The 26,717-nt window shown below is 37.2% G+C and overlaps 3 protein-coding genes across 4 annotated transcripts; 1 reads left to right on the forward strand and 2 right to left on the reverse strand.

Moving 5' to 3' along the window:
- Positions 1-1,643: 1,643 nt before the first annotated feature.
- Positions 1,644-4,581, reverse strand: c9h2orf68 (chromosome 9 C2orf68 homolog). The gene is made up of 4 exons (XM_042421726.1): positions 4,332-4,581; positions 3,254-3,369; positions 3,022-3,167; positions 1,644-2,913 (listed from the first exon to the last, which is right to left on the reverse strand). Exons 1-4 carry the CDS (start codon positions 4,439-4,441, stop codon positions 2,791-2,793), a joined length of 495 nt encoding a protein of 164 aa, XP_042277660.1. The 5' UTR covers positions 4,442-4,581; the 3' UTR covers positions 1,644-2,790.
- Positions 4,118-10,205, forward strand: usp39 (ubiquitin specific peptidase 39). The gene is made up of 14 exons (XM_042421723.1): positions 4,118-4,395; positions 5,402-5,483; positions 5,789-5,867; positions 5,979-6,073; positions 6,484-6,620; positions 6,821-6,973; positions 7,065-7,290; positions 7,432-7,506; positions 7,755-7,822; positions 8,209-8,397; positions 8,504-8,646; positions 8,734-8,869; positions 9,036-9,122; positions 9,911-10,205. The coding sequence occupies exons 2-14, from the start codon at positions 5,423-5,425 to the stop codon at positions 9,962-9,964; spliced, it is 1,503 nt and encodes a 500-aa protein (XP_042277657.1). The 5' UTR covers positions 4,118-4,395; positions 5,402-5,422; the 3' UTR covers positions 9,965-10,205.
- Positions 10,206-10,270: 65 nt separating this feature from the next.
- Positions 10,271-14,195, reverse strand: sftpbb (surfactant protein Bb). 2 transcript variants are annotated; one of them, XM_042421725.1, is made up of 12 exons: positions 14,061-14,195; positions 13,769-13,821; positions 13,305-13,379; positions 12,865-12,987; positions 12,647-12,772; positions 12,459-12,539; positions 12,170-12,353; positions 11,932-12,074; positions 11,651-11,731; positions 11,191-11,301; positions 10,622-10,708; positions 10,271-10,510 (listed from the first exon to the last, which is right to left on the reverse strand). In XM_042421725.1, exons 1-11 carry the CDS (start codon positions 14,110-14,112, stop codon positions 10,664-10,666), a joined length of 1,074 nt encoding a protein of 357 aa, XP_042277659.1. In that variant the 5' UTR covers positions 14,113-14,195; the 3' UTR covers positions 10,271-10,510; positions 10,622-10,663. The 2 variants fall into 2 exon arrangements, with proteins under 2 accessions (XP_042277659.1, XP_042277658.1); XM_042421724.1 differs by having other exon boundaries at positions 10,271-10,708.
- Positions 14,196-26,717: the final 12,522 nt, after the last annotated feature.

Raw genomic sequence — 26,717 nt, forward strand, 5'->3', positions numbered from 1 at the left:
CAAGCATATTGTGTGTTTAACTTTGCAGCTTTGTTTGCAGTATAACTATTCAAAAGGTTAGTACAGCAATACCTAAATCAACAGGACAACGTTGTCTGTGTATTTAGCACTGTAGGAGGGATTTAGAGAACTGAATTGCCAGTAGCAAAGGGTTTCATGAGGACACTGGATGATATGTGTGTTTGAGCATCTACTGAGTGAAACAATAGTTTTGATGCAAAACTACAGGTTGTTTTAAAAGAGATTAGGCAACACTCAAATCTTACCGAATAGCCTACATAACCGCCGGCCTGCCAGTCACAACAGGTACTTCAGTAGATTACATAATTTCAAGCTTTCAAAACATTTGACAGGTGTTTCCTGGAGATGAGTTATTATAGTTTATGCTTTATGTAATATGTTAACGTGAAGCTACAGTAAGGGGGAAGGGGCAATGGTGTGAGTTGTGATTGGGTAATTTCCAGCCAATTGAGAAATGGTGAAACTGGAGATAATCTGTTGAGCAGCAGAGCCAGTGACAAGGGAATGTGTCCCCCCTCTCAATAACTTCAGTCACATGCTGACTGAGGAAGGAAAAGTGAGCCAGGAGGGAGGGCATTGACAATCTAAAGGGGAGTGTCTCTGTTCCACCAATAGCACGCTGAGCCTGTTCCTCCTTGACAAAGTTTTGTATAACACTGTGGAGACTTGGCCCGCCATGTGGTCTGAAGTTTGCATATTTTCATGTATTAATGAAAACAAAGAATTAATCTGCTATTGCTCAGTGGATCAACAGCTTTTCTGCACACGTCAAGTCAAGTTTAGTTTTTTTCCACAGTCGGGGAATTTTAGTGGAAATTTTCGTTTACTTTTCAGCATAGAGCTGGGAAAAAAATGTGTCTGCTGTTTATCTGTTTGATGTGACAACAGTAACTTGTGCACTGGTAAAAGAATCTTTGCAATGCCATCCTTTCTAAGGAACTCGTGCTATCTTTTTATATCTATCTATATCAATTTCTGTGTTTCCAAGCAGTACAGTCTGTGTGATATACAGCTTGACATTCCTTTTCTTTGCTGCAGTCTTACTGTAGATGACAGTGCTCATATGTGGCTGGGTCTAACTTGCCAGGCGGGTCCCATGTGGGAAAACAGGTTAGAGTTTCGTAAAAAGTGGTTGTTTCAGAAAATGACATAACAGCTAAATCCAAAGAAAGCCATTATCAACACCAGTGAAAGGTTGAAAACAGACAGAAAAACTCATTCTGTGATATTGGAATGTAAAATGAATATTGTACAGACTTTTTGAAGTCCTAAAGATTTCATTTCGCTTTGTCACACAAGATCACAATTTGGCACCACAAACAAATATTGGGTAAAATTTAAACTTTCTTATGTAATGCTGCTTGCTTGCATGGTGACTCTGAAATGGGCCTCCATGTGAGAGCTCGCACTGGATTACAACACAAGACACTAACTTCTTATCTTGTGCATTAATATGTGGAGTTTAAGAACTCTAGTTGAGCTCCTCATTGTCAGTTGAGCAGTTTTACACAACTGTGACACTGCAAGTTCATTTAAGCTCTCCACTGACAAGATTTTGTGTAAAAAGTGGTGCAAGTTCAAGAAATGTGTGCAATTTTAGAATGACTGACAAACACTGTTAATATGTTGTGTGTGGAAATGATATTGTATGGCTATTTATCTTTAAAATGACAATTGACTGTTACAATAAACTCAAGGGGAAAATGTAATTTGACTTCTGGAAAAAAAAAAGTTGTAGCACGTGGAAAAGAGGAACAGATGGGCCACATAGTTGAAACACAGATTCATACTGCCATCTGCTGAGGACATGATGTAAAACACTTACATCAGTATTCTCATGTATCCCAATTTATGTATTACAATCTCTCCATATTTCAAGATAGAACTGATCATAGTCAGTAAACAGGTTGACCTGTTACTTTCCCCCCACAGATTTTAGTGTTATACAACCTGTCAAGACACTGATAAAAGAAGAAAACATTCACATTATATGGCTGTTCATTCCACAAGCACACACCCAGACACATTTGGACAGTAATAAATGTTTTTTTATGTATATGCCATTTTATGTGTAAAGAATTTGTGTCCTCAGAAAATATTACAGTATCAAAAATAAAAATATTTTTACAACCAAAAATAAATTACAATACCGGATGCGATGAAACACAACACAAAGCACATTATCATGGCTACAAACACTAAACCGTCCAACTCAATATGACACTGAATTCTCACATTTCTATGCGAACGTTTACTGAAAGATCCGTTTTCTGTTCACAGCACTTTTCCCAAAAAGTTTAAATCTTGTTTATAAAAACTAGATCTTTGTAAACACAAGAGACACAGGACGTATTCAATAGCAGAAGATTAACAGTGCTCCCTGTCAAAAAGTGCCAACTTACAAACATTTTAACTGTTAGAAAGCAACATAAGTTTACAGGTCCAGTCATCTTAAATGTGTATAATGTGTCCCTAAAGATATGAATCAGGGTATGAGGTAACAGTCCAATGTGAGTAAAATGTAGTAAACATGAACATGACAGACCCACAACCATTCTGTCTATTACAAGTGCTGTCTCTGCGCAGACTGCACTTGAATGTGAGATATCACATGGTGACCGTCTGCTGACCGTCACTGTACAGGATCCTGGAGTTCTCGTTATGTCGACAGCCCTGATGCTTATCAGGAGCACAGAACTGTAAATGGAGTATTGCTCCACAGGTTTTTCCCTGTAGCTATTGTCATCATCGACTGTTTGAGATTGTAACTCAGCGTTTGTCTCGTCTTTTGTCCATTTCCTTTTGAATCCGGGCCTCTAGAGCTGCCCTCATGGCCGAATCCAATGTGTTCTTCTCTGCGACACGTTCCACCACCTTCTCAGGCTTATCCTCCTTCAGAAACAGAGAGAAAATCAGGATGTGCAAAGAACAAGATGATTAAAATACACATTAGCGCAGTAAGAGTCAGACACATTAGCGGCAGGAGGGATGTGCATTAACCTTGTGCACGAGGAAGGACGTAATGGCACCAGAGTCAGCCTGATAGTCAAGCCAGAAGAGTTCAGTTCCATGGGTCTCCGTCTCTGTACTTGACCCACTCTCGTTCCACTCCTCAGCCTCAGCACCGTTCCCTGGCTCTGAACCATCTAGGAAATGAGCACAGTGGAATAAGAGCACAGAGTGGATCTAATGTAATTGGAAAAAAGCTAACAACAAAGAGCACCAATCTTACGCCTTCGTCGAGGATGGTACACTTGGATGTCAGGTCGACGGGGTCGTCTAGGGATTGTGGTGTGCCTCCTCCGCTGAAGCTCTTTGGCTTGCTTCACTTCTTTATCATAGTCGTCTCTTGAAGTGACAGTGAACCAACACTTTGTTATAGCATGAAAAATATATAATATACAAAGTGCTTTTCAAAAATATACAGTGCATAATATCTGACAGTCTAGCCGAGTGAGTGACACAACATAAAGTAGGTCACCTTCTCCTTGTTTTGCTGTGGTTTGCATAAAGATAACAGAGTTATAATCCTGTTTCCCAAACACAAACAAGCTGTTCTATAACATATATTCAAGTCTAAGCTTCACCTTCATATATGTAAGTACGTTGCAATTGTTCAAATATATTTCAGAAAAGGTTTGTGTAAAAAAATTAATTATAGAATTTCCCTTTATATTTGACGTGCATTTCAGAGACAGAAATGAATATTATTAGCTTTTTGAAATTCTCAAATACAGTACCAGTCAAAGGTTTGGACACACTTTCCCATTCACTTGAATGAAAAAGTGTATCCAAACCTTTGACTGGCACTGACAAACTGTTGATAGTTACGTTGTGTCAATGGTGAGCCACATTGACTAATATTTTTGTAGAGGTTCTACTTAAATACCGCTGAAGATATGACAAAAAAAACTACAATTCAGCAGTAGAAAGTAGGATAGTAGGTGCTTTTTAAAAAAATTGTCCATCAATATATCTCATGGAGGTTCTTCGTCTTAGGCTCTTTGATCGTTACATCTAATAACAGTATGCAAAACTGCTTCTTCCACTAAAATAATACACACTTAAATGTGTTTTATACCTACTGTGTCCCAAACCATGGACAACTCGGGCCTGTGCAACCTTTCTTTCATCTGCTTCACAGCAGATGTCTTAATCAGTAGATGCCCTCCTAATTAACTTTACTTCACCATCTGATTAACTTCTAGTTAACATTTGCGGCTGCAGCTGCAGATATAGTGGCTGGATGTCGCGGACCAGCTGTGCTACTATCTTAGCTAACAGTTACTAGCATTAGCTGAGGGAATCACCTAGCAATCTGGTTCCTCCGGATATGGTGCAGGAAGCCGTGGCTCATATCCAAACGGCCACCAGGTTTGTATTTCAGCTCATGCGCTTCATCATCTCTTAAAATGTCCATTTCCACAGATACAGTTTCAACACGGTGACCGTATTTATGAGCTAATCACGCTAACGGGTCACAAGTCCCAGTCAGAGTAACTGTGCACTGACAAAAAGCTACATAGCTAACTAGCTGCTGGTAATTTGTTGTCCAACCGTAACGTTCCCGGAGTTTACAAATCAACCCCCATATACTGTTTATATTTTGTACCATCCCCTCATAATTAGTCTCTGTGCCACAAATGATTCATGAATACCTCGTGATACCTCATGAATGCAGTCACAGAGAAACTGGGTGATTAATCCTTAATGAAGCTTTCACATAGCAGAGAGAGTTTTTGAATAAATATGAGTCAAACACTCACTACAAAAATGTGAATCAGTTGCACACAAAAAATGTTTTTAAAAAGTTGAAATATTTCCATTTTTGGTGTATTCTGGGTCACATTAGGAGAAGTCACAACATGTCGGGCTTAAAGAAAAGTTTTTAGGGTGTTTTTATTGCTCTAAAATGTAAAAATTGGCCAAATTTGACCCTGAACAGTAAGTATGGAAGGGGTTAATCATATCTAAAAACAAACATGTTTTTTCAAAATCGTTGAACACTTACAAAACGCTCTAAAACAAAGTATCAATAAAAATACAAACCATTTAATTAAAATCTATTCTTTATGAATAAAACATAATTTAAGGCTCATTTCCCCCATCGTGCAAAATGAACATTCTGCACAAATAATGAGTAGAAATAATAAACTCCTAATCTACTAAGAGTGACTATAAAAAAATCAGGTTATACTGTTTCAAAATCACATTGGTATTGGCCAAGGACTGATGTGACCAGGCTGTATTTTTTAACTCCGGGTTAGGTTTTCCTCTGCTGTTAACGACTAGAGACCGCGAGACTTTCGACGCGCTCTGTGCGCGACTCGTTCATTTATCCCAAATAAAGTTGTACCTTTATCTGTTATTTTGACGTCAGGCGCACAAACTTACTGCTGTGATGGTTTCCCTGAAGCGAGAAAGAGACGTTGAGGTGGACGACGATGACAACGAAGACGGAGGTGAGTTTATTTGCTTTATAAACGTCTGTCCTACGTCTGGTTAGCCGGTAGCTAATTTTACTATTGAAAGTGCGTTTGATATTTCTACCGGTTGATCCAGCTTCACACAGGCCAGTCAACAAACACCGCAAATGTGTAGTTTCTAACGGGCTGAAACAAATTCACCGCCCTTCCAGAGCGCCCTGTGTATCAAATCAATCATCTCCTAGCAACATAAATGCTAGGTTTAGCTAGCATACATTCAACTGCTAAAACACAAACTGAATTGACTTTGTTTTCTTTTTTGTTTGATTTCCATGTTTCAGTGGTAACCAAAATACGACGAGGACGTGTAGTAGAAGACCGGAGAAGCCGCCACTGCCCTTATCTTGACACCATAAACAGGCAAGATTTACTTGAATGTGTACAGCTAACGTTAATGCTAAATGCTACTGAGCCCCGACCTCCTTCATTGCTCTGCAGCTCATTCAAGGTTTCTGTCTGTTTATCCACCAGGAGTGTGCTGGACTTTGACTTTGAGAAGCTCTGCTCCATCTCTCTCTCCCACATCAATGTCTATGCCTGCCTCATATGTGGGAAATACTTTCAAGGTAAGAGAATGCGGGGTTGAAACACCTTGTTGTGCTTTGTCTTGACTTCATACATATATGTTATAAATCCATGATATTTTTGTCATCCTGTTTTCCATGTTGTGTTTCTGAAATTTGTCTTTCTTGTTCTATTCTGTACACACAACATCTATTGCATGTTTGTCCATCCTGGGAGATGGATCCCTCCTCTTTTGCTCTTCCTGAAGTTTCTTCCTTTTTTTCTCTGTTAAAGGTTTATTTTAGGGAGTTTTTCCCTCCATTTGAATCGAGGCTCTAAGGATGGAGGATGTTGTATTGCTATACAAATTGTAAAGCCCCCTTGAGGCAAATTTGTGATATTGGGCCAATACACTAAAATTGACTTAACTTGACTGTTTCACTGTGTTTCACATGTTTGTCTCCTTCTGTAGGTAGAGGCCTGAAGTCCCATGCTTACACTCACAGTGTACAGTTCACCCATCACGTGTTCCTCAATCTGCACACTCTCAAGTTTTACTGTCTGCCAGACAACTATGAGATCATCGACTCTTCACTAGAGGACATCACGGTGAGCGAAGTGATAGTGTTATAGACTAATGAGTTTACATTCGTCTTTGTGAAGAGGGATATATAAAATGGTGTTTGTGTTGAATTAATGTATTAGTTGTATTATGTAATGTATTAGAGGGTATCATGCACTCAAAATATTGTTATATTTGCAAACAGTACTTTTCTGTCAGTAATTTGTTGACATTTCTCTTTCTGCAGTATGTGCTGAAGCCAACTTTCACCAAGCAGCACATCACCGGCCTTGACAAGCAGGGAAAGCTGTACAGAGCCTACGATGGTACTACTTACCTGCCAGGCATTGTTGGGCTCAACAACATCAAAGCCAATGACTATGCCAATGTGGTGTTACAGGTATAAAGAACTGCATCACTTAGTCATAAACTTTTTAACTAATACAGATTTTTTTTTTCTTCAATTTAATTTTAACTTGTTTGTTTTCAAGGCTTTTTCCAATGTTCCACCATTGCGAAACTACTTCCTGGAGGAGGAAAACTACAGGGGAATCCGCAGACCACCAGGGGACATCATGTTCCTCTTGGTGCAGAGGTTTGGTGAGCTGATGCGCAAACTTTGGAATCCAAGAAACTTCAAGGCCCACGTGTCTCCCCATGAGATGCTGCAGGCTGTGGTGCTTTGCAGCAAGAAGAACTTCCAAATTACCAAGCAAGGTAAGATTTGTGTTTCCAGACATTAGTGTTGCAGCACGTATTACAGTTTTGAAGAACAGAGGATTAATTCACAGCAAAAAATGCTGCACTATGGAGAAAGCTGTAGGTTGTGGTGCTGATCGATTGTTCTCTGTTCTGCAGGAGATGCTGTGGACTTCATGACGTGGTTCTTAAATGCTCTGCACGGTGCTCTAGGAGGCACAAAGAAAAAGCCATGTGAGTGGGAAAAGACTAGAAAGGGTTTCATCTGTAATCTAAAAAAGATGCTCATTTGGCACATTAACAGTATGTTTATCTGAGCTGAAGGAAAAAATGGGATATAATTTTATATAAAATGAGAATTACGTATTATTTCTATGTGGCAAAAATAAGTTGGAGATTGAGTCGGCCAAATATTTCTCATTATTTAGTATCATATAAGTGAGAATCAGCCTCTGTCCTCTTCTGTCTTTCTGTCATTACAGCAATCATTACAAAAGCTTTTCAAGGCTCCATGCGGATCTTCTCGAAGAAACTACCACACCCAGATTTAGTGAGTGTCCTGCTTGTGTTTTGAACTCATTAAATGACACATGGAACATGAATCATATTGCTAATAATTAAATCAGATTTATTTATAAATCATGTTAAAATTATTTGATGATAGTGCGTTGGAGACAGTGATTGTTGAGCTGAAAAAAGACTTTTTACTTTCTATATTACTTTATTTTCTGGTCAAAATACAGGGCAAATCAAAGCTGATTTTTGGTGCATTATTTTAACATTCATTAGTTCAAATTTGAGCTCATTTATGTTTTTGGAGATTTTTTTTGGGCCATGCAGTTTTTTGTTTCATTAAGACACCACAGTTTAAAAGAATTGAACTTTGAAGGTTGTAAAATGAAAAGTGAAGAAAAGTATGTTTTTAAAATTTCCCAGCTCCCAGAGGAGAAAGAGGCGTTGCTCCTGACAGAGGAGTACCAGGAGCAGCTGTCTGAGTCCACTTTCTTGTTCCTGACCCTTGACCTCCCAACAGCCCCACTGTACAAGGATGAGAAGGAGCAGCTTATTATCCCACAAGTCCCTCTCTTCAACATCCTGGGCAAGTTCAACGGCAGCACAGAGAAGGTAACGATTCCTTCACATCGTCTTGTCTTTGATGTAATGATGCAAAATAAAAGTGTGAAAAGTTTAACTTTATATCTGGACACACTTCTGTCTCATTTACATTCAGGAATATAAAACCTACAAAGAGAACTTTCTCAAAAGGTTCCAGTTGACCAAACTGCCTCCATACCTCATCTTTTGCATTAAAAGATTCACGAAGAATAACTTCTTTGTGGAAAAGAACCCGACAATTGTCAACTTCCCCATCACGTAAGTGCTGTTCATATGCTGTAAGACAAAGTACAAAGCCTCAGTATAAATGTGCTCATTCATGTCACTTTGTATTTCTTTCAATAGAAATGTTGACCTCCGTGAGTACTTGACAGAAGAAGCCCAAGTTACAGAGAAGAACACAACTTATGACCTCGTCGCTAACGTGGTGCATGATGGGAAACCTACTGAGGGAGCGTACAGAATACATGTCCTGCATCATGTAGGTTACAGACAGATGTTTTTATAATTTCCCTGATTTTTTTGATGGTATTAATTACACACAACCTAACATTAAATTGTGTTTTTTTTTCCCAAACCAGTGTCAGTAATATGGTTAAAATGATGTCACTGCCTCTTAGTTATAATGTGTCTTTGTGTTTGATCAGGGAACTGGGAAGTGGTATGAGATGCAGGACCTGCAGGTGACGGACATTCTCCCCCAGATGATCACACTGTCAGAAGCCTACATCCAGGCAAGTTCTGCCATTCATTGTGTGTGTGTGTGTGCGCGTGTGTGTGTTGGAAAACATAAATGTTGCAGAGCCGTGTCTCTGTACTTTTCTATGCAACATGAAATGATATAAAACATTCATCACCTTTCATCTGATGGCATTTGAAGCACACTCATATATCTTTCACTTTATAAAGACAGAAGCAGCTTCTGATTATAGCAATTTGTATTTTGGTTGAATTTCACTTATGATGCCCAATAGAAATAGTAGTGATATGAAAAAAACGTCAACACAAATATTACTCTATTAATCTGGCAAGCGAGTCCACTCAGGACATGCTGGTCCCTTTCTCATTGTAGATACAAAAAAAAAACATAATTTTAAAATCTGCAAAATTTTTATTTTTTACAAAAAGACCTCAACACAACAACTTATAAATGTAAAGATGTTGCATATAAAAGAATAATTGTATAGTTTATTTACCATCACATAAGGACCCAGGTCTTTTCTGTTGAAGCTACTGTTTCATTGGTAATTTATGTGCTATTTTAGACACTTTGTACTATGCCAAGAATACATTCAGTGGAGGACTGAATCTTTGCAATTTCTTGGTTAAAAAAATGCCCATGTGTCAGTTAACAACAATGATTATCAGTACAAAGTATCCGTAAAAAGATTCCTAGACTTCAAAATCCTGAATGAAAAATACCAGAATGCAGTTGTGAATCATGAATTGAACAAGCACTTCTTGTTTCGCCTAGACCTCCATTCATCTCATATTGGTAACAACTGTTTTATTTCTCTTGTAGATCTGGAAAAGACAAGAGAGTGACGATGACACAAACAACCACACGGGGGCGTAAGTGAGGCAGGAATTTTCTGAGTGTGAATGACCAGAAGTGGTGTCGCTATTCTGGAAATGGACCGGGTATTTAAATGATTGAAAATAACAACAGAATCTAAAATGAAGGTGGAAAGAGAGCACCAGGACTTTTTGTTAATAGACACACAAAAAAAGGAAATACATGTAAAGGTCTCCATGTTTTTTTCACTGTTTTATCTTTTTACTATGTGGAAGTTTCTAAATAAACGATCTCCAGGACACGTTTTTGTCTGTGCTGCATTTTCATGTCAAACAAGATAACAGAAGAAGCAATTATGTTGAGTAGTCAGTTGTCCAAATAGTCTTTAATTCATACTGGACAGAAAGCTCCAGTGTTTTCCATTTTCACTTTCATTATGACATACATAAACAATTTACAGAATACCACTGTTCACAAAACTGTAACCACTGCAGAAACTGATATTTCAGACTGAATCCCAGCCTCAGTCTTGTGACACATTTCATGCAAACCAGAACATTTATGGCTCATTGATTGACTGCAAGCCTACAAGAAGGAGCAACTTGCCTAAAAGTTAAAAAAAAACAATCAGTGCATTAAACTTGTAAAAACATTAAGAGTTGATCAGTTACATAATATATTTGTGAGATAATAAGTAGTTTCCTGATGTGAACATACAGTACAGAATATTCAGAGCTGCATTCAGTTTGGCAGGTTGATTCATTTGTTCTTCTTCCACATGTATTTCGCACAGAAAGCCACGTTCTGAAAATAGGAAAAAAAAAATACAGAAAGCAGATGTGAAACAAATAGTTTCAAGTAGTGATGGGCAGTTTAATGGTTGGTTGGTTAATCTATCGAATGGAACTTATGAGAGGAAAAAATCACTTGTGTGCTTGAATGTGGAAAAAATAGTTTTGATAAACGTTTCTCTAAGACAATTAAAACCTTTTATCCTCACTGCAGAGTGGGCATATTGACTCTTTCATTGCAGACATTTGTATTGATAGTTTATATAATTAAGCTTTTACTTATTCATCAGAGACCTAAACATTGAAATCATTATCATCATAGCCTGAAATGTTGGATACAATGAACAGCAGTTAAGTTGGGTGAGCAAATGGCTAAATCAAGATTTACTAGAGAATATTATGTATGTTTTACCCTGTAACTGTGAGGTGATGGGATTGACCCGTGCATCACCTTTTTTTAGCCAAACAAGCAACATGTGACTGAATTTCACTTACACCACATTCCTGAGCAGTTTTTATGTCTCTGCACCAGTAGCTCGGTCCCCAAGTACAACGATTCTTCCCCAGCGGCTCCAACTTCTTTGTGGCAACACACAGATCAGCTCTCTGAAGGACAGACGGGACAAACACTGATGAGAAACTAAACTAGTTTAAAGAATGGCATGTGAATAAGTTGCTACACTGTGTTCATGACTAGTATTGCATGGACAAAGGCTCATTTCTTTAAAGCGTTATATAATTTGGTAGTATACGGGAAATGTGCTCATTATAGAGTTTTTAAGAAACAACTAAATATGCTAATAGTTAGTTTGACACACAAAAATACACACTGAAAAGTATTTTCTGTCTGTTAAAGAATTAATTTATTAAGAATTTTTGCAAACTAACAACTAGGTATAAACTGAAATATAATGAATTGGCACTATGACTATTTTTTAAAGGAACTTATTCTTACTTCACAAGCATCTGGATGGTCCAGCTGGTTTCCCAAAACCTGCTGCAGCCGGGAGCCATAGATTTTGGTGAAAGCCTCACACTGAAAAGAGCATGACAATTACTTGGCTACTTCTCAAGCAAAGTGAAATGAGACCTGATTAACAAACTGCTTTACTGAAAACTTTAAGAACAATGAGAGGTCAAATATTCTAATATATAAAAGCATATAGTAATAATAAAAGGACATGTAGGGGCGTTTGACATAATCTGCTGAGAGTTGGTGGGAGCTGAGGGTCAGACCTTAGGAATGGCTTTGGGGTGATGAACACACACAGACTGGAGGAAGGAGGATGTTTGAGTTTGGGTGGAGTTGAGACCCAGGTGAAGTCGGCTCAGCACAGCCAGCGTGCGGCACGACTCACAGTCCGAGGGGAGGAACACCTCTGGGAAATCAGCAGAGAGTTAATTTGGTGACAATGAGGAAGAGCGAGGGTCAGCTCTAACCTATAAATGTATTCATTATAAACATGTAACTGACCTGGAACAGGTGTGTCCTTGAACAAACAGATGTGCAGCAGGGTACATATTGTGTGAGGAGCTGCGGACGATAAGAGGAACTCCACTATCTGTGTCCCATATTTGTCTACAAAATCTTCACATTGGTCCTTGTAGCTGTGAGGAACAAGATAGCAGAACTCCTCCATGAGCTTCATTAAAGCATCCTGCAGGACAAGAAAGAAGATGGTGACATATAAATGAAGTGATGCGTGATGAGGGATATGTACCTGAAGCAAGACGAAGTAATATATTTTTAAAAAAATAGTCACCTCAGTCATGTTTTGGGGCAACAGTGTTTCCAGTTTCTTGATAAGAAACAAACACAGGGTGCAGGCTGGGTTGATCTGCTCCTAGAGAGGAGTTAGTTGATAAGACGGTCATTTACAGAATTCAAAGGTTGGCAAAAGTTCCACTTCAACTTCTGTTTGATATTCCACTTCTGCTTTCTCATACTAACATGTGCATCGCTGGACGTGCTGAGTGCAGAGATGTCTTCATAGGTGGCATGGTGGGGTAGTTTCAGTGGTTCTTTGTCCTTGTGGGCAGCACAAAGTCCAAAAACCATACAGGTCTCACCTGCTTTCTACAACAAACATATGATCATAGATTGAAACTGTCACTGAAGGCCACAGTGTTCATTATATTTCCATATTGTACATCTAAAGAGAAGCTTACCAGTTGATCAGGTGTTTGCTGCAGGACTTTTGGCAAAAACATCTTCACCTGTAAATCACACTCTGATGCCTGTTCTCTGGGGAGATGCTGGCACAGAGCGTGCAAGGATTCATACATGGTTTCCTGCAGAAGCACAGACGTTAATGCAATGGCTCAATTTTTATGTTGTTGTAGGAATACTGGGTGTCTGTGTGTACATTAACTACCACGTACAAAGACAGTACATGCAGAAGTAATCGGATACGTCAAAACTGTTTGATTGAAAAATTGTGTCCTTGCCTGTTTCAAATGTAACTTTAAAAACAAAGGGAAAGATATTACATGGATCCCAGCTGCTGGGTGTGATTGTCAGTTTCCTTTCAGTGTGTCCGGTAAAATAAAATAAAGTGAAGTGAGAATAAAATGACACTGTGCAGTGAGTCAGTCCCCAACAGCCCCACCTTAGTATCTCTGCTGGAAATCATGTTGCTGGACAGCTGGATGATCTGGCTGCATTCTGAACAGATGTCAAACGTCTAATAAGGTGAAGCCACAAACAGAGAACTGGTCAATTTTTAAAGACATTTGTGTTAAAATGTATATTAAACATAAGCAAGGCTTGTCTGGGTTTTCACTTGCTGTGCAGATTAATAATAAATGGTGTGAACTTTTAAAGAGGAAATGTTTATAACTGAAGCCTGATGACTGTATAGATATCAAGAACAACCCCACTAATAAATAAATGCATCCACTGTTATTATATCTACAATTAACACCATACATGAATATGCAAAAATAATATGTGAGTGAGACTTCTGTAGTTTCCCTGATATGGTTTAGCGTGTATACTGTATGTTGTGTGTTGAAATGTAGTTCCATATGTTGGTATGTTGGTCTTAGAAACATTATAGAGAATCAATCTTACCAGAGATGTCTGTTTGATGAGTGTCAGAGGGTCTATGATGAGCCTGGAGTCTCCTTAAAAGACCCAGACAGAAAAAGATTAGATGAAAAAGACAGTGACATAGAAACAAATGAAGCGACAGATTCATCTCAGCATAGGTTCGAATATATATACGACCGTGTGTGCTCTGATTTTTTTTAGCAGAGTAAGTTAGCAATAAATCCCACAATAACAACCTGATCTGTCAACAGAATTAATGACGGCTGGTCAGCTGATATTTCCGCAGACATCCGTCAGTGAACCTTCATCTTACCGGGACATAGTGACACCGCGAAGACCAGCAATATGAGCCGTGAAGCAGACATTATGTGAGGGGGAACAGGACGATATGAAGCGCAGATGATCTGTCTATAATAACATCAGTGCCGTTGTTTGGGCTGCACCGGAAATCAAGGTTGACGGCAGAGGTATAGCGCAGGCGCAGTGGAGCAAATAATTTCAACTAGAAAGTTAATGATCAACTAGGTTAGCGTTAAAGTAATATCATATAATATATATAAATATAAAAATAGACAAACCTGTTTTACTACTTGAGGGCTAAACTGGAATTCTCAGAACTATTTTCTGAGATTTTGGTCTATTCTGGGTTTTCTGTCCTTGCCGCTCAGACCTGGACTTTGTACCATGGTCTAATGTAAACAAAGGCGTATAAATTAATATGTCGTATTTTTTAAAAGTAAATAAAAAAAAGTTCATAATCATGTTTGACAGTTCAGGAAGGCTTCTGAAGTGACCAGTAGATGGCGGCACAGCAAATGAAATACAGTGCTTGAGCTCATCCAGAGCATATTGAAGTAAAGTAACAATAAAACAACTTTTTGTGTCATATTGGATTCAAGGAAATGTGTAGTAAGGCTGAAAAATAAGAATTACAAAAAAATTAATATAGGATAAAATAAAATAAAAAAATTATATGCATGTAAAAATGAAAAATGTACATCTACCACAATTATAGGCAAACCATACAGTAACATTTTTTATATGCTAAAGTGCAAATATGTGCAGGGCAATGCAAAAGATTCACTGAGAACAATATGCTGTCCCAATAGGCCATCTTGATGTCCTGAGGAAAAAAGGTTTTTTATAGTCTCTCAGTGTTGGGTATTTACCTGAGCGAAGAAGTGGGTAATGAGGATCTTTCATAATCCTACCAGCTCTGCTTCTGCACCTTCTGCAGAGTGGGAAGTGTAGATCTGATAGTAGGCTCAGCTGATATGTATTTCTAATATTGTATATTCTGTGATATGCTAATTGCTTTCTGCATTGATTTATCCTCAGTTTTTTTTCAGTTTTATTGTTATACAATATATTGTGTCTGTGCAGTTTCCTATGGATTTGGACCCCCAACTTTGCGCTGCATTTTACATGTGTACTTGCATGAAAAGGCACAGGTGGGGCTCAATTGGACGTCATTATAGGCTTTGAGGTTCTCTTTCGTTAAACATTTGCCCTGATGAAGTTTAAAGGAAAGGTTCCCAATTGTTCAAGTCTGTCTTAAAACAAAAGTCAGGTACCAAGATGAACACTGAAACAGGTTTTCTTTTCTGTAATCATTCCTCCTGTTCATATTGGCTAATAAAAGTGCAAATGTGCTTTAAATGTAAGTGACGGGAGCCAAAATCTGATCAAAAATTTAAAAGTTTATCTGAAACTTATATGAGGCTTCAGCAGTCTGAATTAGTCATATCAAGTCTATATCTGCCACATTTACTGTCTTGTCTTTCTTGTCTTGTCTTTTTAGCATAATAAATTCCCTTGTTTCCTTGTACAGTGTTTCCCTGTTGAGCTGAGGTGGAAGTATAGTAACAAAAAGACTGTAACATTGAAAGATGTCTGCTTGATTTGACTAATTTGGATGCCTGAAGCTTCATATTAGATTCAGATAAACTTTAAAGTACATTTTTGCACAGAAGGAGGCCTGTGGATTTTGGTCCCTATAACTTAACTTGTAAGTGCATTATGTAGGGATCTTCTAATGGACAGTATGAACAGGAGGAATGATTACAGCAAGAAAAACCTGTTTCATTGTTAAGTTTTACTGACTGTTTTTTGTGTACCTCTTTTAAGTGACTGAAATGACTGAATCCATGCAACCTTCCTTTCACCATGTTGGATGCATCTATAAAAATAATAATTATTATTACATAAAATAACCAGCTCACCAATTTCATAATTAAATAATTGACATACTGAGGCAGTCATTTGTGAAATCCTATGAAATTAAACATAATAGCCCCGTGTAAAGGCTGTTCCTCTCCCTTTTCACTAGGCCCTGTTCTTCAACATTATCATCGTTTTGTGTGTTAAATCATCATTATTTTCAGTCAAATGTCTCTGTTAGTTTGTCAGTTAGGTTTTTTAATAAGTGAATACATTGGTTGATATGTGTGGTTCATCTTTGTTTAGAGGTTTATGATCTGGTAGGAGGGTCAGCCCACTCTGTGTTCTTTCAGTTGTTCTTCCTGTGATGTTGAGGGTTGATCAGCTGCTCAACCAGGGAAACAGGTTTGCATCATTAGGTCCTCTTAGCATTGAGGGCACTGGGCATTGTTAGGATGGGATGTTAGGATGTGAGAAAATAGGTAAAACTGTTCTGTAGTAAATGAAATCTGGTTAAACTTGGTGTAATGAGGAACTGTTGGTGGGTTTATAGTGGATTGTGATTGTCAGCAACAACAAAAAAATCCAGTGTTTATAATTGGGTATAAATCTACACCCTGTAAAAACTCAAACACTCTGTCACATGATAACTTTTATGTTTTGTTGCCCTGCATTATTATTTAGGGTGTGTCAGACATGTACAGACTTGGTTTCAATTATTGTTTAGTGTTTACTGTAGATACAGTATAATACTCATATCAAAATGACAATATGTAGCTATTTCTTTAATGATTTAAAGATGCTGTGTGATTAGTTTGCACATGATGAAATGTGCATACTTATCACACAGCATAATTGCATAATTGCAGCTGTTTTTTCTTATACAAAAGAGAAACCACAGAAGCAAGAAACAAATAAAGTTAAGTTTCAGTTTCTGATGTCTGCATACTTCAGGATATAAAGTTGTGACCCATTTAAAATGTGTTTCTCTGAAAGAGGGCAGACTGAAATGTCATATCATTGTCCACATTTGCAGTTCATTCTAATTTTTAATTCATCAAGTCATTGTAAAATATGTATTTTTATAGAGAGTCGTGCTGAAGATTACTTGAAAATATTGTTTCTCATCCTCAGACATCTAAAAGAAGTAATCTCAAATTAATCAAAGATTCTCATCAGTCCTCTTGTCCATTCTGTCTTTGCACAAATATCACAGCAGCTCTGACAAACTGCAATTTGCTAGAATTTGCTTGCAGGTGCTAAACGTGGCATATTTGAATAGTTTGGTTTAATTAAGTCAATGGGAGATAATCAATGTCAGAAATGTAGAAACCCTTTTATTTGTGTTCCACAACACACTTTGGTCATACAGCTACGCACTGCCTGTGCACATAGATATTAGAAGACCACAACAAACGTTTCCTCCTCCTCCTCCTCCTCTTCATCACCATCATCACCATGATCATCATCTATCTACATGTCTGTTTGTGGTAGAGATAGCCGACACCCAACTTCATTGTATGTGTACAAGACATTTCAGTCATAAATTAAGTTATTAATAAAAGTTGCAGTGAAATGTTTCTGTTCTGACTCTCAGTTTATTCATCACTGATGCCTCTTCCTGTCTGCTTCTCACCATCACAATGCTGAAATCCAAAATGAATTGTTACAAAGTCCACAGTATTTCTGCAGGTCAAGCTTTTCTGTAACTTTTAAAATATCTTTCCCAAATATATTTTAAAATATATTTACAGCATCTCATTCTCTTTTCAATCTATTTATTTTATAATGAATTAAAAGAATGTGTTTTCTCAGCCAAACAATATCCTGTATTATCAGCTGAGGTTCCAGAAAGGAAAGACCAACTCGTGAGCTGATATCAATTAACAGGGTGAGTGAAGAAGCATTCATTCAAAATTTCATCCAAAGCTTACAACACATAAAACTGGATAAAATGAACTATTGTTATTGTTTTGAAAATCATCTTCTAACATGTTCTACAGAGCTGAAGGCTATACTGTTAATCTGCATCAACTCTTATGTGACACTTTTCATTCAGTATCTTTTACTTTTGCCTCTACCCACTGCGTTCTCTATCTTTCTTTTTCTTTGAATTAGTAATGGTGGCATTAGTCAGGTTTGAGCTATATTTAGGTCACTGGGTAAATGAAAGGGTGAGAACAATTAATCAGACACAATCCAAACACGCCTTGCAATTATCTTACAGAAACTCTCTTACAGTTATACATTAAAAAGATTTCCTTCTTGTAAGATTAATCACCTGACTTACCGGAGATGCCTTTTAGCACTGACCCAGATGGCACCATGCCGGAAACCATGTTGGAAATACTTATCTATACCGAAATGAATTCCACAAATGTCAACATAAAATCTATTTTATATTTTTGCTGCACCAAAGGACTCCAATTATAAATACAGTATATGTACCAAAAGATACATTAAGAAATACTTTTGACAGGGCCATTCTGTAAAGATATTGTAAGACAAATCAACAAACAAGCACACAAATAATAAACTTTATAATAAAAACTATATTTACATAGCACTTTTCTTAACAAATGTTACAGAGTGCTTTACAGAAAAAAACTAAACAAATGTGTGTCCCCTTCACCTCTGACGTGCCAGCAAACACACAAGATGTTGACAGGCAATTTTTTTTTAATTTGTGAAAGCACACGAGCAGATGTGTAACATACCTCCTTATGCCTGAAACAATCTTCACTGCTGATGAAATCAGATAGGATCAAATATGAGGAAACACCAAACTAGCAGACTTTCTTTTTCCATCTGCAGTGTAGCAGAAAGAAAAATTCACACAAGACAAAAGAGGGCAAGACAATGATGGAGGAGTGAAGGTGAGTCAACCTGCGGACAGACAGAAGTCACACTAAATGGACACACACACACAAATGTACACACAATTAATGGGTAGAGTAAAGGAAAAAATCCTTGTCACATTCATATATATCTTAAATTGTGATTTTTAAAAAAATGTATCTTCCCAAAACAGCCTGTACATATACCAAACACTCCTGGTAAACTACTAAGTCACTTTTCCAGTTTGGCATCTTTCATGACTGCATGCATACCACTCTGTCCCATTCCTTTCAGTTTACTAGAAGGACCAGCTGTCTGACTGGTGACAGACTATTTCTTGTTCCTTTTGCCAGCAACTAGATGACATAAGAGAAATAATTAGTGGTTAAGATGCTCATATCAAAACTAAGATACCTTTCTTCTGAAATGGAACCATATGAATGAACAACATTTGTTTTTAAGTAAATCATTTTTTACAAGGACAAAAATAAAGAATTCATAAATTTGAGTGCACAATATGTTTTACAATTTAGCTGCAGTCATTTAGAGTCAAGAAAGCATTTTCTGATTTTTAGATACAATGTGATAAAAAGTCTGAGGGTGAAACAACAAAACTTGCCTGTTCATGTCATTAAACATCTCAACAGATAGAAACATGTTTGCCAGATTGCATTAGATCATATCAAATCTTTTATTGTCCTGTAGGCTGGAATTTCACTCCACACAGACTGAAGATTAGGGTGATTGAAATGCTGCTTGCATTGCATTTTATTAAAAGTTTCTGTACTGATGGCTGCAAGATTTAAATTAATGCAGATTTCATTTTGTATTGTTCCTGTGAACACTGCAGTTTTTGATTCATCTAACATATGATGAGCTTTAGCCACTAAATTTAGCAGTAGATTAGTAAATAAGGAAGAATCTTTGCACCTTTCAAAACCAGACTTGCAAGGTACTGCACAAGTACACATAAAAATACAATTCCAGGGAATGGTTTAATGCAAAGAATTAAAACAAAACTAATAGACACAACACAAAATATTATTAGTATAGATTTTTAAAATTTAGCACTGACTCAGCTGACTGGATGTCAAGGGGGAAGATTGTTCCAGAGCTAAACCAATAAAAGTATGATCCCTCTTTGTCCTGAGCCTGGACTGCGTGGCACTTTGGTTGCCAGGCCTGTAGAGTGTTGGTGCAGAGATGTATAAAATTAATGAAAAGACTGAAAATCTAAACTGAATTCTGCTGCATTCTTCACCAATTGCTGGTGCTGATTAGTCACAGCATTTACAAGCCTTGGATACAAACATAATGCAAGTCAGGATTACTCAATGTGAAGTGAAAGGTCACTATGTTGTTAACACCGGCCAGAGGAAACACATACCAACCTGTCATCTTGCTACTGAAGTATTCAAGCGCAAAAAGCGCTCCTTGTCACATATCGTTCAAAGGCTTTTAGCTTGGATGAATCATGTTGCTAAAGGAAGTGTCCACCGAGACATTCAGTTTAAAATTCTACAATATACCAGTGTTACAATGAGATGATAGGCAGGAGCAGCTGCTGGTTCTGGTGTATCTTTCCCCACTGTGAATGTTTAATGATAAATGTAATATTTCTCAACACAGAGTCAAATGGATCATTAAACAATCCAGGTGACACAGTGATATGTTTCAGTTTTCTTTCTGAGATGTCATATTCTACCATCACTTCAGTATGGATTATGACACTAAATACTACATTACCCATGAGCTTCAGCAGTCATTTCTGTAGAAGGGATGCTATCTAGAGCCATAAAATCAAAAAATTGAAGAGATCTAGCATCTAACATCTCCATTGTCTATCTACTTGATTGATAATATAGTATTAATAACATTTAAGTTTGTTTAAACAGCATGTATACTCACTGTGAACTGTTACAATATTATTAATTGTTATTTTTTACAATTAGCATATAATTGAATGGTGGAAAAGTAGATAGTCTTAAGTAATAGCCTACAGTAGATTCATTTTTGTGCTACATCTTTCTTATCTGACATTGCGACATGACACTGCCAAGAAAGTTACTCGTCATATAATCAACACCTGCATAAGACCTCATTAAAATGTCGCTTTCTTTCTACATGGGAATATCATGCATACTGCTTCCAGCCAGCCTGTGGCCAAACTGCATTCCAACTGCACTCCATGTTTCCCGTAAGCCCATACCTTTCCCATCAGATCAAGATTAATTCATCTTTACAGATACATTCACAATTGTAACACAAGAAAGACAAGCTGCTGATGTTATCAGCGTACCTAAACTGTTCTGGTATTTCTATGTCAGCTATGCACAGTAACTGCTGTCTGACAAAGCCACAACATACAGACAGGTGATAAATTAAAGGAAAAACCAACATAAAGTGTCTAAGTAAGGTGTTGGGCCACCATGTGCCAAAACAGCTTCAATGTGCCTTGGCATTGATCCTACAAGTCTCTGAACTCTACTGGAGGGATGAACACCATTCTTCCAACATTTGGTGTTGTGATGATGGTGGAGAGTGCTGTCTAACACGTCAGTCCAAAATCTCCCATAGGTGTTCAATTGGATTGAGATCTGTTGACTGTGAAGGCCATAGCATATGATCCACATTATTTTCATACTCATCAAACCATTCAGTGACCCCTCATGCCCTGTGAATTGGGTAATTGTCATCCTGGAAGAGACCGCTCCCATCAGGATAGAAATGTTTAATCATAGGATAAAGGTGATCACTCAGAACAACTTTGTATTGATTTGCAGTGACCCTTCCCTCTAAGGGGACAAGTGGACCCAAACCATGCCAGCAAAATGCCCCCCACAGCATAACAGAGCCACCAGATCCCCTTACTGTGGGTGTCAAGCTTTCAGACCTGTGTTGGTTTTTCCCGTCTGTAGTTCAATTGCTTTGTAACATTCATGATAAATCAGCTGATTTAATATGCAAGCTCCAAGACCTCTGAGGCCGAGGAGAATTTACCGATAAACTCAAGCCTGTCTGAGAGATCATATACAAACCAGCTCAAGCTCTCTGTGATTCACTCAAAATCTCTGAGATGTTCATTTAAACCGTTGTGACTGAGAACATCTTAAACTGCAGATCAATTAAAGCAAGAAGACAGTATTTATGAGTGTTATCCATTACGCAAAAATGTGGCAGATGATGCATGTTAAGAAACCAAAGAATCACGCACACTGTCAACCAGTTTGGTTCCCCCGTCAATCACAAATGTATTTTGCGAATCAAATCTGTTTGAGCTTATGAAAAACAACAAATTATCTAACAACTACAAATTATAACCATAATTATGCAGACACACAGATTTATGTAACTATATCACTAGGGGACAATTGTACTAAAATCAATGAATAGATGTGCCAAAATGTCCTCCAGTTAAACAAAGATAGTTGTTTTTGGAGCCAAGGAAGAACAATTAAGTCAGTGCTCTGGGAGCACCCTGATAGCCAAATGTTTACTACGCATGCTACATAACCGCAACACCCCTGATTCAATTCCAGCCAGAGACCCTTGTTGAATGTGGTATCATGTCTCTCCCCTTGGCCCCCCTGCCCCAAAAAAATCTTTATAAAAAAGTCAGCGCTCAGCTTTAATTGCTAAGGTGAAAAACTATGAACCGAGCTAGAAATCTTGGTGTAATAATAGATTTAGATTACTAGATTGTAATAGCCACATTATAGATACATTATTTAGATAATTACAAAATCAGCCTTCAGGTTGTCTGGGACAGGTCTGCTTTCTGTGCCCACAGTCAAAACTAAACCTGGAGAGGCAGCATTCAGTTTTTATGCTCCACATTTCTGGAACAAACTCTCAGAAAACTTGAGGTGTGCTGTAACTCTCAGTTCTTTTAAATCAAGGCTGAATACTTCTCTGTCTGCTGCTGCCTTTTATTAGATCAAACTGGAGGCTTTCGAATCATATCTAGCAGTGCTCTGTAGCTATCCTTTCTTATTTTAGCTTATTTTTGTACTTTACATTTAACTCTTATAATTCTATTTAAATGTGTCTTTTTATAATACATTGTGCTTCTTTTACATTTTGTCTTAATACCTTTTATGTTTTATGTAAAGCACTTTGAATTGCCTTGTTGTTAAACTTGCCTTGATTATTTTGCTTGTAAGGCATCAGGATATAGTGCACATATTATGACAGAAAAGCTGCTTTGTTAGTGACAGCTTGTTATTGTTGTATTAAGGAAGCACACATAGGTAGAAAATACTCCTCTTTTTCCTGCATTAAGCAACGTCAGTGGATACTTACCAAGTTACATACCACTAAAAGCAAGCATCAGAAAGACAACAGAGCATTTTAATTTAGATTTTCTGCCAAAAAAAATTACATCAGTTCCTCTACTGTCTCTGATTTAATTTCTGGCTTTGAGGAAACCTGTTTACAGATCATGAAGTTATTTATTTTAGTAACTAACATAATATGTTTTGTCAAATCTGGAGCATATGAGTAACTGAATTTGTGAGTGTGGTGTTTTAGGACAAAATCATACAAAGTTACTTAAGATTTTTTTTGCGAGGTCTTTAACTAAATTTTAAAGTGGGCCTGGATGATGGCTCTTTCAACAACAAGGAAATTCAAAGTGCTTTACATAATACATCTCTCTCAACCCAACAGGTCAAGGCAGATAGCTGCCTCCCTCCCTCCCCCCACGGTTATCTCACATGTACAACTAAACAAAAATTAGGAATTTTTGTTCTCGACACCAGTTTTCTGGTCTAATATGTTGTCCTCAACTTCTTGCACTTTCAGCCTGTTTCTGACTCCCAGCTCTCTGCCTCATTCTTCCCATACCTTGAAACCTGCAATCATACAATCACAAACCGTTGAATCAACAGGTTAACTATTATTCACTCACTTCAACTGTTCAATCTCAATAGTGCAGTTACTGTTTTCACTGTTTCTGTGTTTTTGCATGTGTAAATGTAGTTGAAGGCACAATTATTTTTCATTCTGACAACATTTTTGCATCTCAAGAGTTGTTTAAACATCAGAAGAAGACTGCTTGTGGTGTTTTTTAGCTTTAAACGGTCCTGGATTCAAATGATATCATGTAACCATTATCAAAGGTAAATTCTTTGCAGACATTTGCTTAAATTTCAGGATGCCTATTTTAAACCTTGATGTGTGGGCTTTCAGTCAGGAGGAAGTGAACAGGTGTTCTCACCAATGTAAAATGTTTCAGGGAGTTCCACTAGTGCCACCTTTTTTCCTTTTTTTTCTGCTTAAGGTTTCTTCCCGTTAAAGGGGAGTTTTTCCTCACCGCTGTTGCCAAGTGTTTGCTCATGGGGGAATTGTTGGGTCTCTGTAAATAGAAGAGTACAGTCTAGACCTGCTCTAAGTGAAAAGTTCCCTAAGATGACTTGTTGTGATTTGGTGCTATATAAATAAAATTGAATTGAATTGAATTGAATTGAACTGAATTGAAATGAATTGAATAACACATCAAAACACATTAAGACAATATATAAACACAACACACAAGGCAATGTAAAAAGACACACATGAATGTTAAAATAAAAGATTAGGATAAGCTAAAATTGCATAAAACACATAAAACGGGAGACCAAAAGTTACAATGCAGCTCCAGTACAGTGCAAAATATGAATTAATACACTCAAATTTATTTTAATGAGAGACAGTGTCAAAATAAAAAAGTGTCTTGAATAGAAAAAATAATCATGCATGGCAGGTTCATACATGTTTATTCAGTTCAAAGTGCTTCACAGGTAATTAACAGGTAATTAGGTAAAATGATGAGGAAGTAGGAACATAAATAGTAAAACTGTGGCAGACTAACGCATGCGACGTTTGACACAAAGTGTTGAATTAAATAGGATTAAATATATAAAAATAATAATATACAGTAAAAAGACAAAACAATAAAAGATGAAGATTGAATGTTAGTTTTAAAACAAATAAAGCCAAAACCAGGGTAATAAGGTAGAATTTAAGTTAAAGATATCAACATTTTCAGCTACTTTCAGAGCTTCTGGCAGCCTCTTCAAAAACAGCTTGGAGCAAAAGAGCTAAAAGCTGCTTCAATTAAGGTTTTAGTCCTGCCCTGCAGAACAACTTAAAAACTCATGCCAGAGAATTTGAGGGCCTTCCTTCATTCATTATTGGTCAATTATGTAAGAAAATATAGGGCTTCATAGAACAATAAAACTGTTTAAAAAATCAATTGTTGTATTCTCTCCTGGTTCTTCCCTGTGCTCAGGCAGCAGGGTCCTGAATCAACTGTTAACTGATTTATAATGGCTTTGGGTGGAGCAGATGGAGGAACATTAGTTTCCTCCATGTGTCATCCAGAAAACACGAGATGCTATTGTGTTTCTATCTTTTGTTTTGGAACTTTTTTTGTCTCTTTGACTGACTGTGTGATTCAATAGATGATTGCAACAAACCAAGAAGTCGTTGAGAAGATTTATTGTTGCATTGTTACTCAACGTGTACTGTTCAGCCTGATTGAAAAATTCCTGTGTTCACCTAAATCACAAAAGAAGTTTTTCACGTCCGTCATGTTAAATTATGGCATATACAGTAGCTATTTAGCTTTAGAGTGACACCAATTTGAGGCAATGTGTACATATTACTCATAAGATGGAATATAGAATAAATAGAAGCCATGTGCAAAAAGGAGCAGACCATAATCAGATGTTCTGTTTTTGTTCTCATGAGCAAAAATCTGCAGTGAAATGATCAATTTCTGACTTCATGAAAATACTGTGTGCTTTTGCTGTACATTTGTAACTTGGATGTAACTCACTTTCTTTCTGATAACAAAATGTCTCTTTTAATTTTTATCTTAATTAATCTTGGGTGATGATGCAGTCATCCTGTCAGCAGGAGTTCATAACTTTCTGTCTGTTGAAGACTTAGTCACATAGGATTTTGCATGGATTGTGCTTCATCAACCATCGTACTCCTATCATGACATCATTCAATGTTCATATAAGATTTATATGTATGTTTGTGGCCATTTGAAGGTGTGGAAGGAAAAAGCTACGATGGACCCGTTTAGTGGAAAGAATTACTTCTGTTTTTGATTGACAACACATTGTCTGCGACTTTGTTGAAATGCAGGGCTGTGAAGGTTTTTTAGTTTCCTGCTAAACAACATGTTCTTTTCTTCTGGAAAACAAAAAAAGGTAAAAGGAACAAAGATGCCCCAGGTGTCACCAAGGTGTGTCTCCAGCTTAAGAAAACACTATATATATAGACAAGAAATTGCTGCAAAATACACCAACTCCTGCCTGCAACTGGAGGATCAGACTGGGCCTTGCAGGACATCACAGGTACTGTGCTCATGAGCTTAAGCTTCTTTTCTTACTTAAACCTTCCATATAGTTTTTATAGTATTTTTTTTTTAAGAAATAAGAATGATTTAGTATTTAACTGAGTTATTTATAACAGGACTATGTTTGGCCTTTTTCATAGGGATGAAGTGGTTTCTGTGCCTGATAGCTGCAGGTGTTTACCTGTGTTTTCAAAACTTCGTAGATGCTGGTGAGTGTTGCTGCTATCATCTTAGAATAACTACTTCTAGTTTTGAATACATTTATCATAAATGTGAATAAAATAGTCTACTACAATCTATTTTGTCATTTAGTTAAAAAATGAATATAGAAGATTTACAGATGAGCATATAAGTTTATATTTTATTCTTTACTTTCTGTATAATAAGAATAGTGCTCTGCTGTAATCACTGAATAAACATTGTACAAACAAAAAACTTTTATAACTTCAACCAACTTCAGTAATCTATTACCATCAATATAGAAAATAAAGAACCAGAAAATAAAGAGACCACCGTGTAAGAGAGCAGAATTGAACTTAAGATAGCAGAAAGTAGATTGATTGAAAATGTATTTTGCCTTCAGAACCACCCCTGAGCAGAAGTGCCATTGAAAAAGCTGTG

Source organism: Thunnus maccoyii, chromosome 9 (genome assembly GCF_910596095.1).
Source record: "Thunnus maccoyii chromosome 9, fThuMac1.1, whole genome shotgun sequence".
Lineage (NCBI taxonomy): Eukaryota > Metazoa > Chordata > Actinopteri > Scombriformes > Scombridae > Thunnus > Thunnus maccoyii.

Coding starts and splice junctions, on each gene's coding strand:
- c9h2orf68 (XM_042421726.1), bottom strand. CDS start 4,441: ATGGACATTTTAAGAGATGATGAAGCGCATGAGCTGAAATACAAACCT. Junction 3,168..3,253: donor GTACCATCCTCGACGAAGGC/GTAAGATTGGTG, acceptor CTCATTTCCTAG/ATGGTTCAGAGCCAGGGAAC. Junction 2,914..3,021: donor CGTCCTTCCTCGTGCACAAG/GTTAATGCACAT, acceptor CTGTTTCTGAAG/GAGGATAAGCCTGAGAAGGT.
- usp39 (XM_042421723.1), top strand. CDS start 5,423: ATGGTTTCCCTGAAGCGAGAAAGAGACGTTGAGGTGGACGACGATGAC. Junction 5,484..5,788: donor CGATGACAACGAAGACGGAG/GTGAGTTTATTT, acceptor TCCATGTTTCAG/TGGTAACCAAAATACGACGA. Junction 5,868..5,978: donor TATCTTGACACCATAAACAG/GCAAGATTTACT, acceptor TTTATCCACCAG/GAGTGTGCTGGACTTTGACT.
- sftpbb (XM_042421725.1), bottom strand. CDS start 14,112: ATGTCTGCTTCACGGCTCATATTGCTGGTCTTCGCGGTGTCACTATGT. Junction 12,773..12,864: donor AGCAAACACCTGATCAACTG/GTAAGCTTCTCT, acceptor TGTTTGTTGTAG/AAAGCAGGTGAGACCTGTAT. Junction 12,354..12,458: donor TGCCCCAAAACATGACTGAG/GTGACTATTTTT, acceptor CTTGTCCTGCAG/GATGCTTTAATGAAGCTCAT.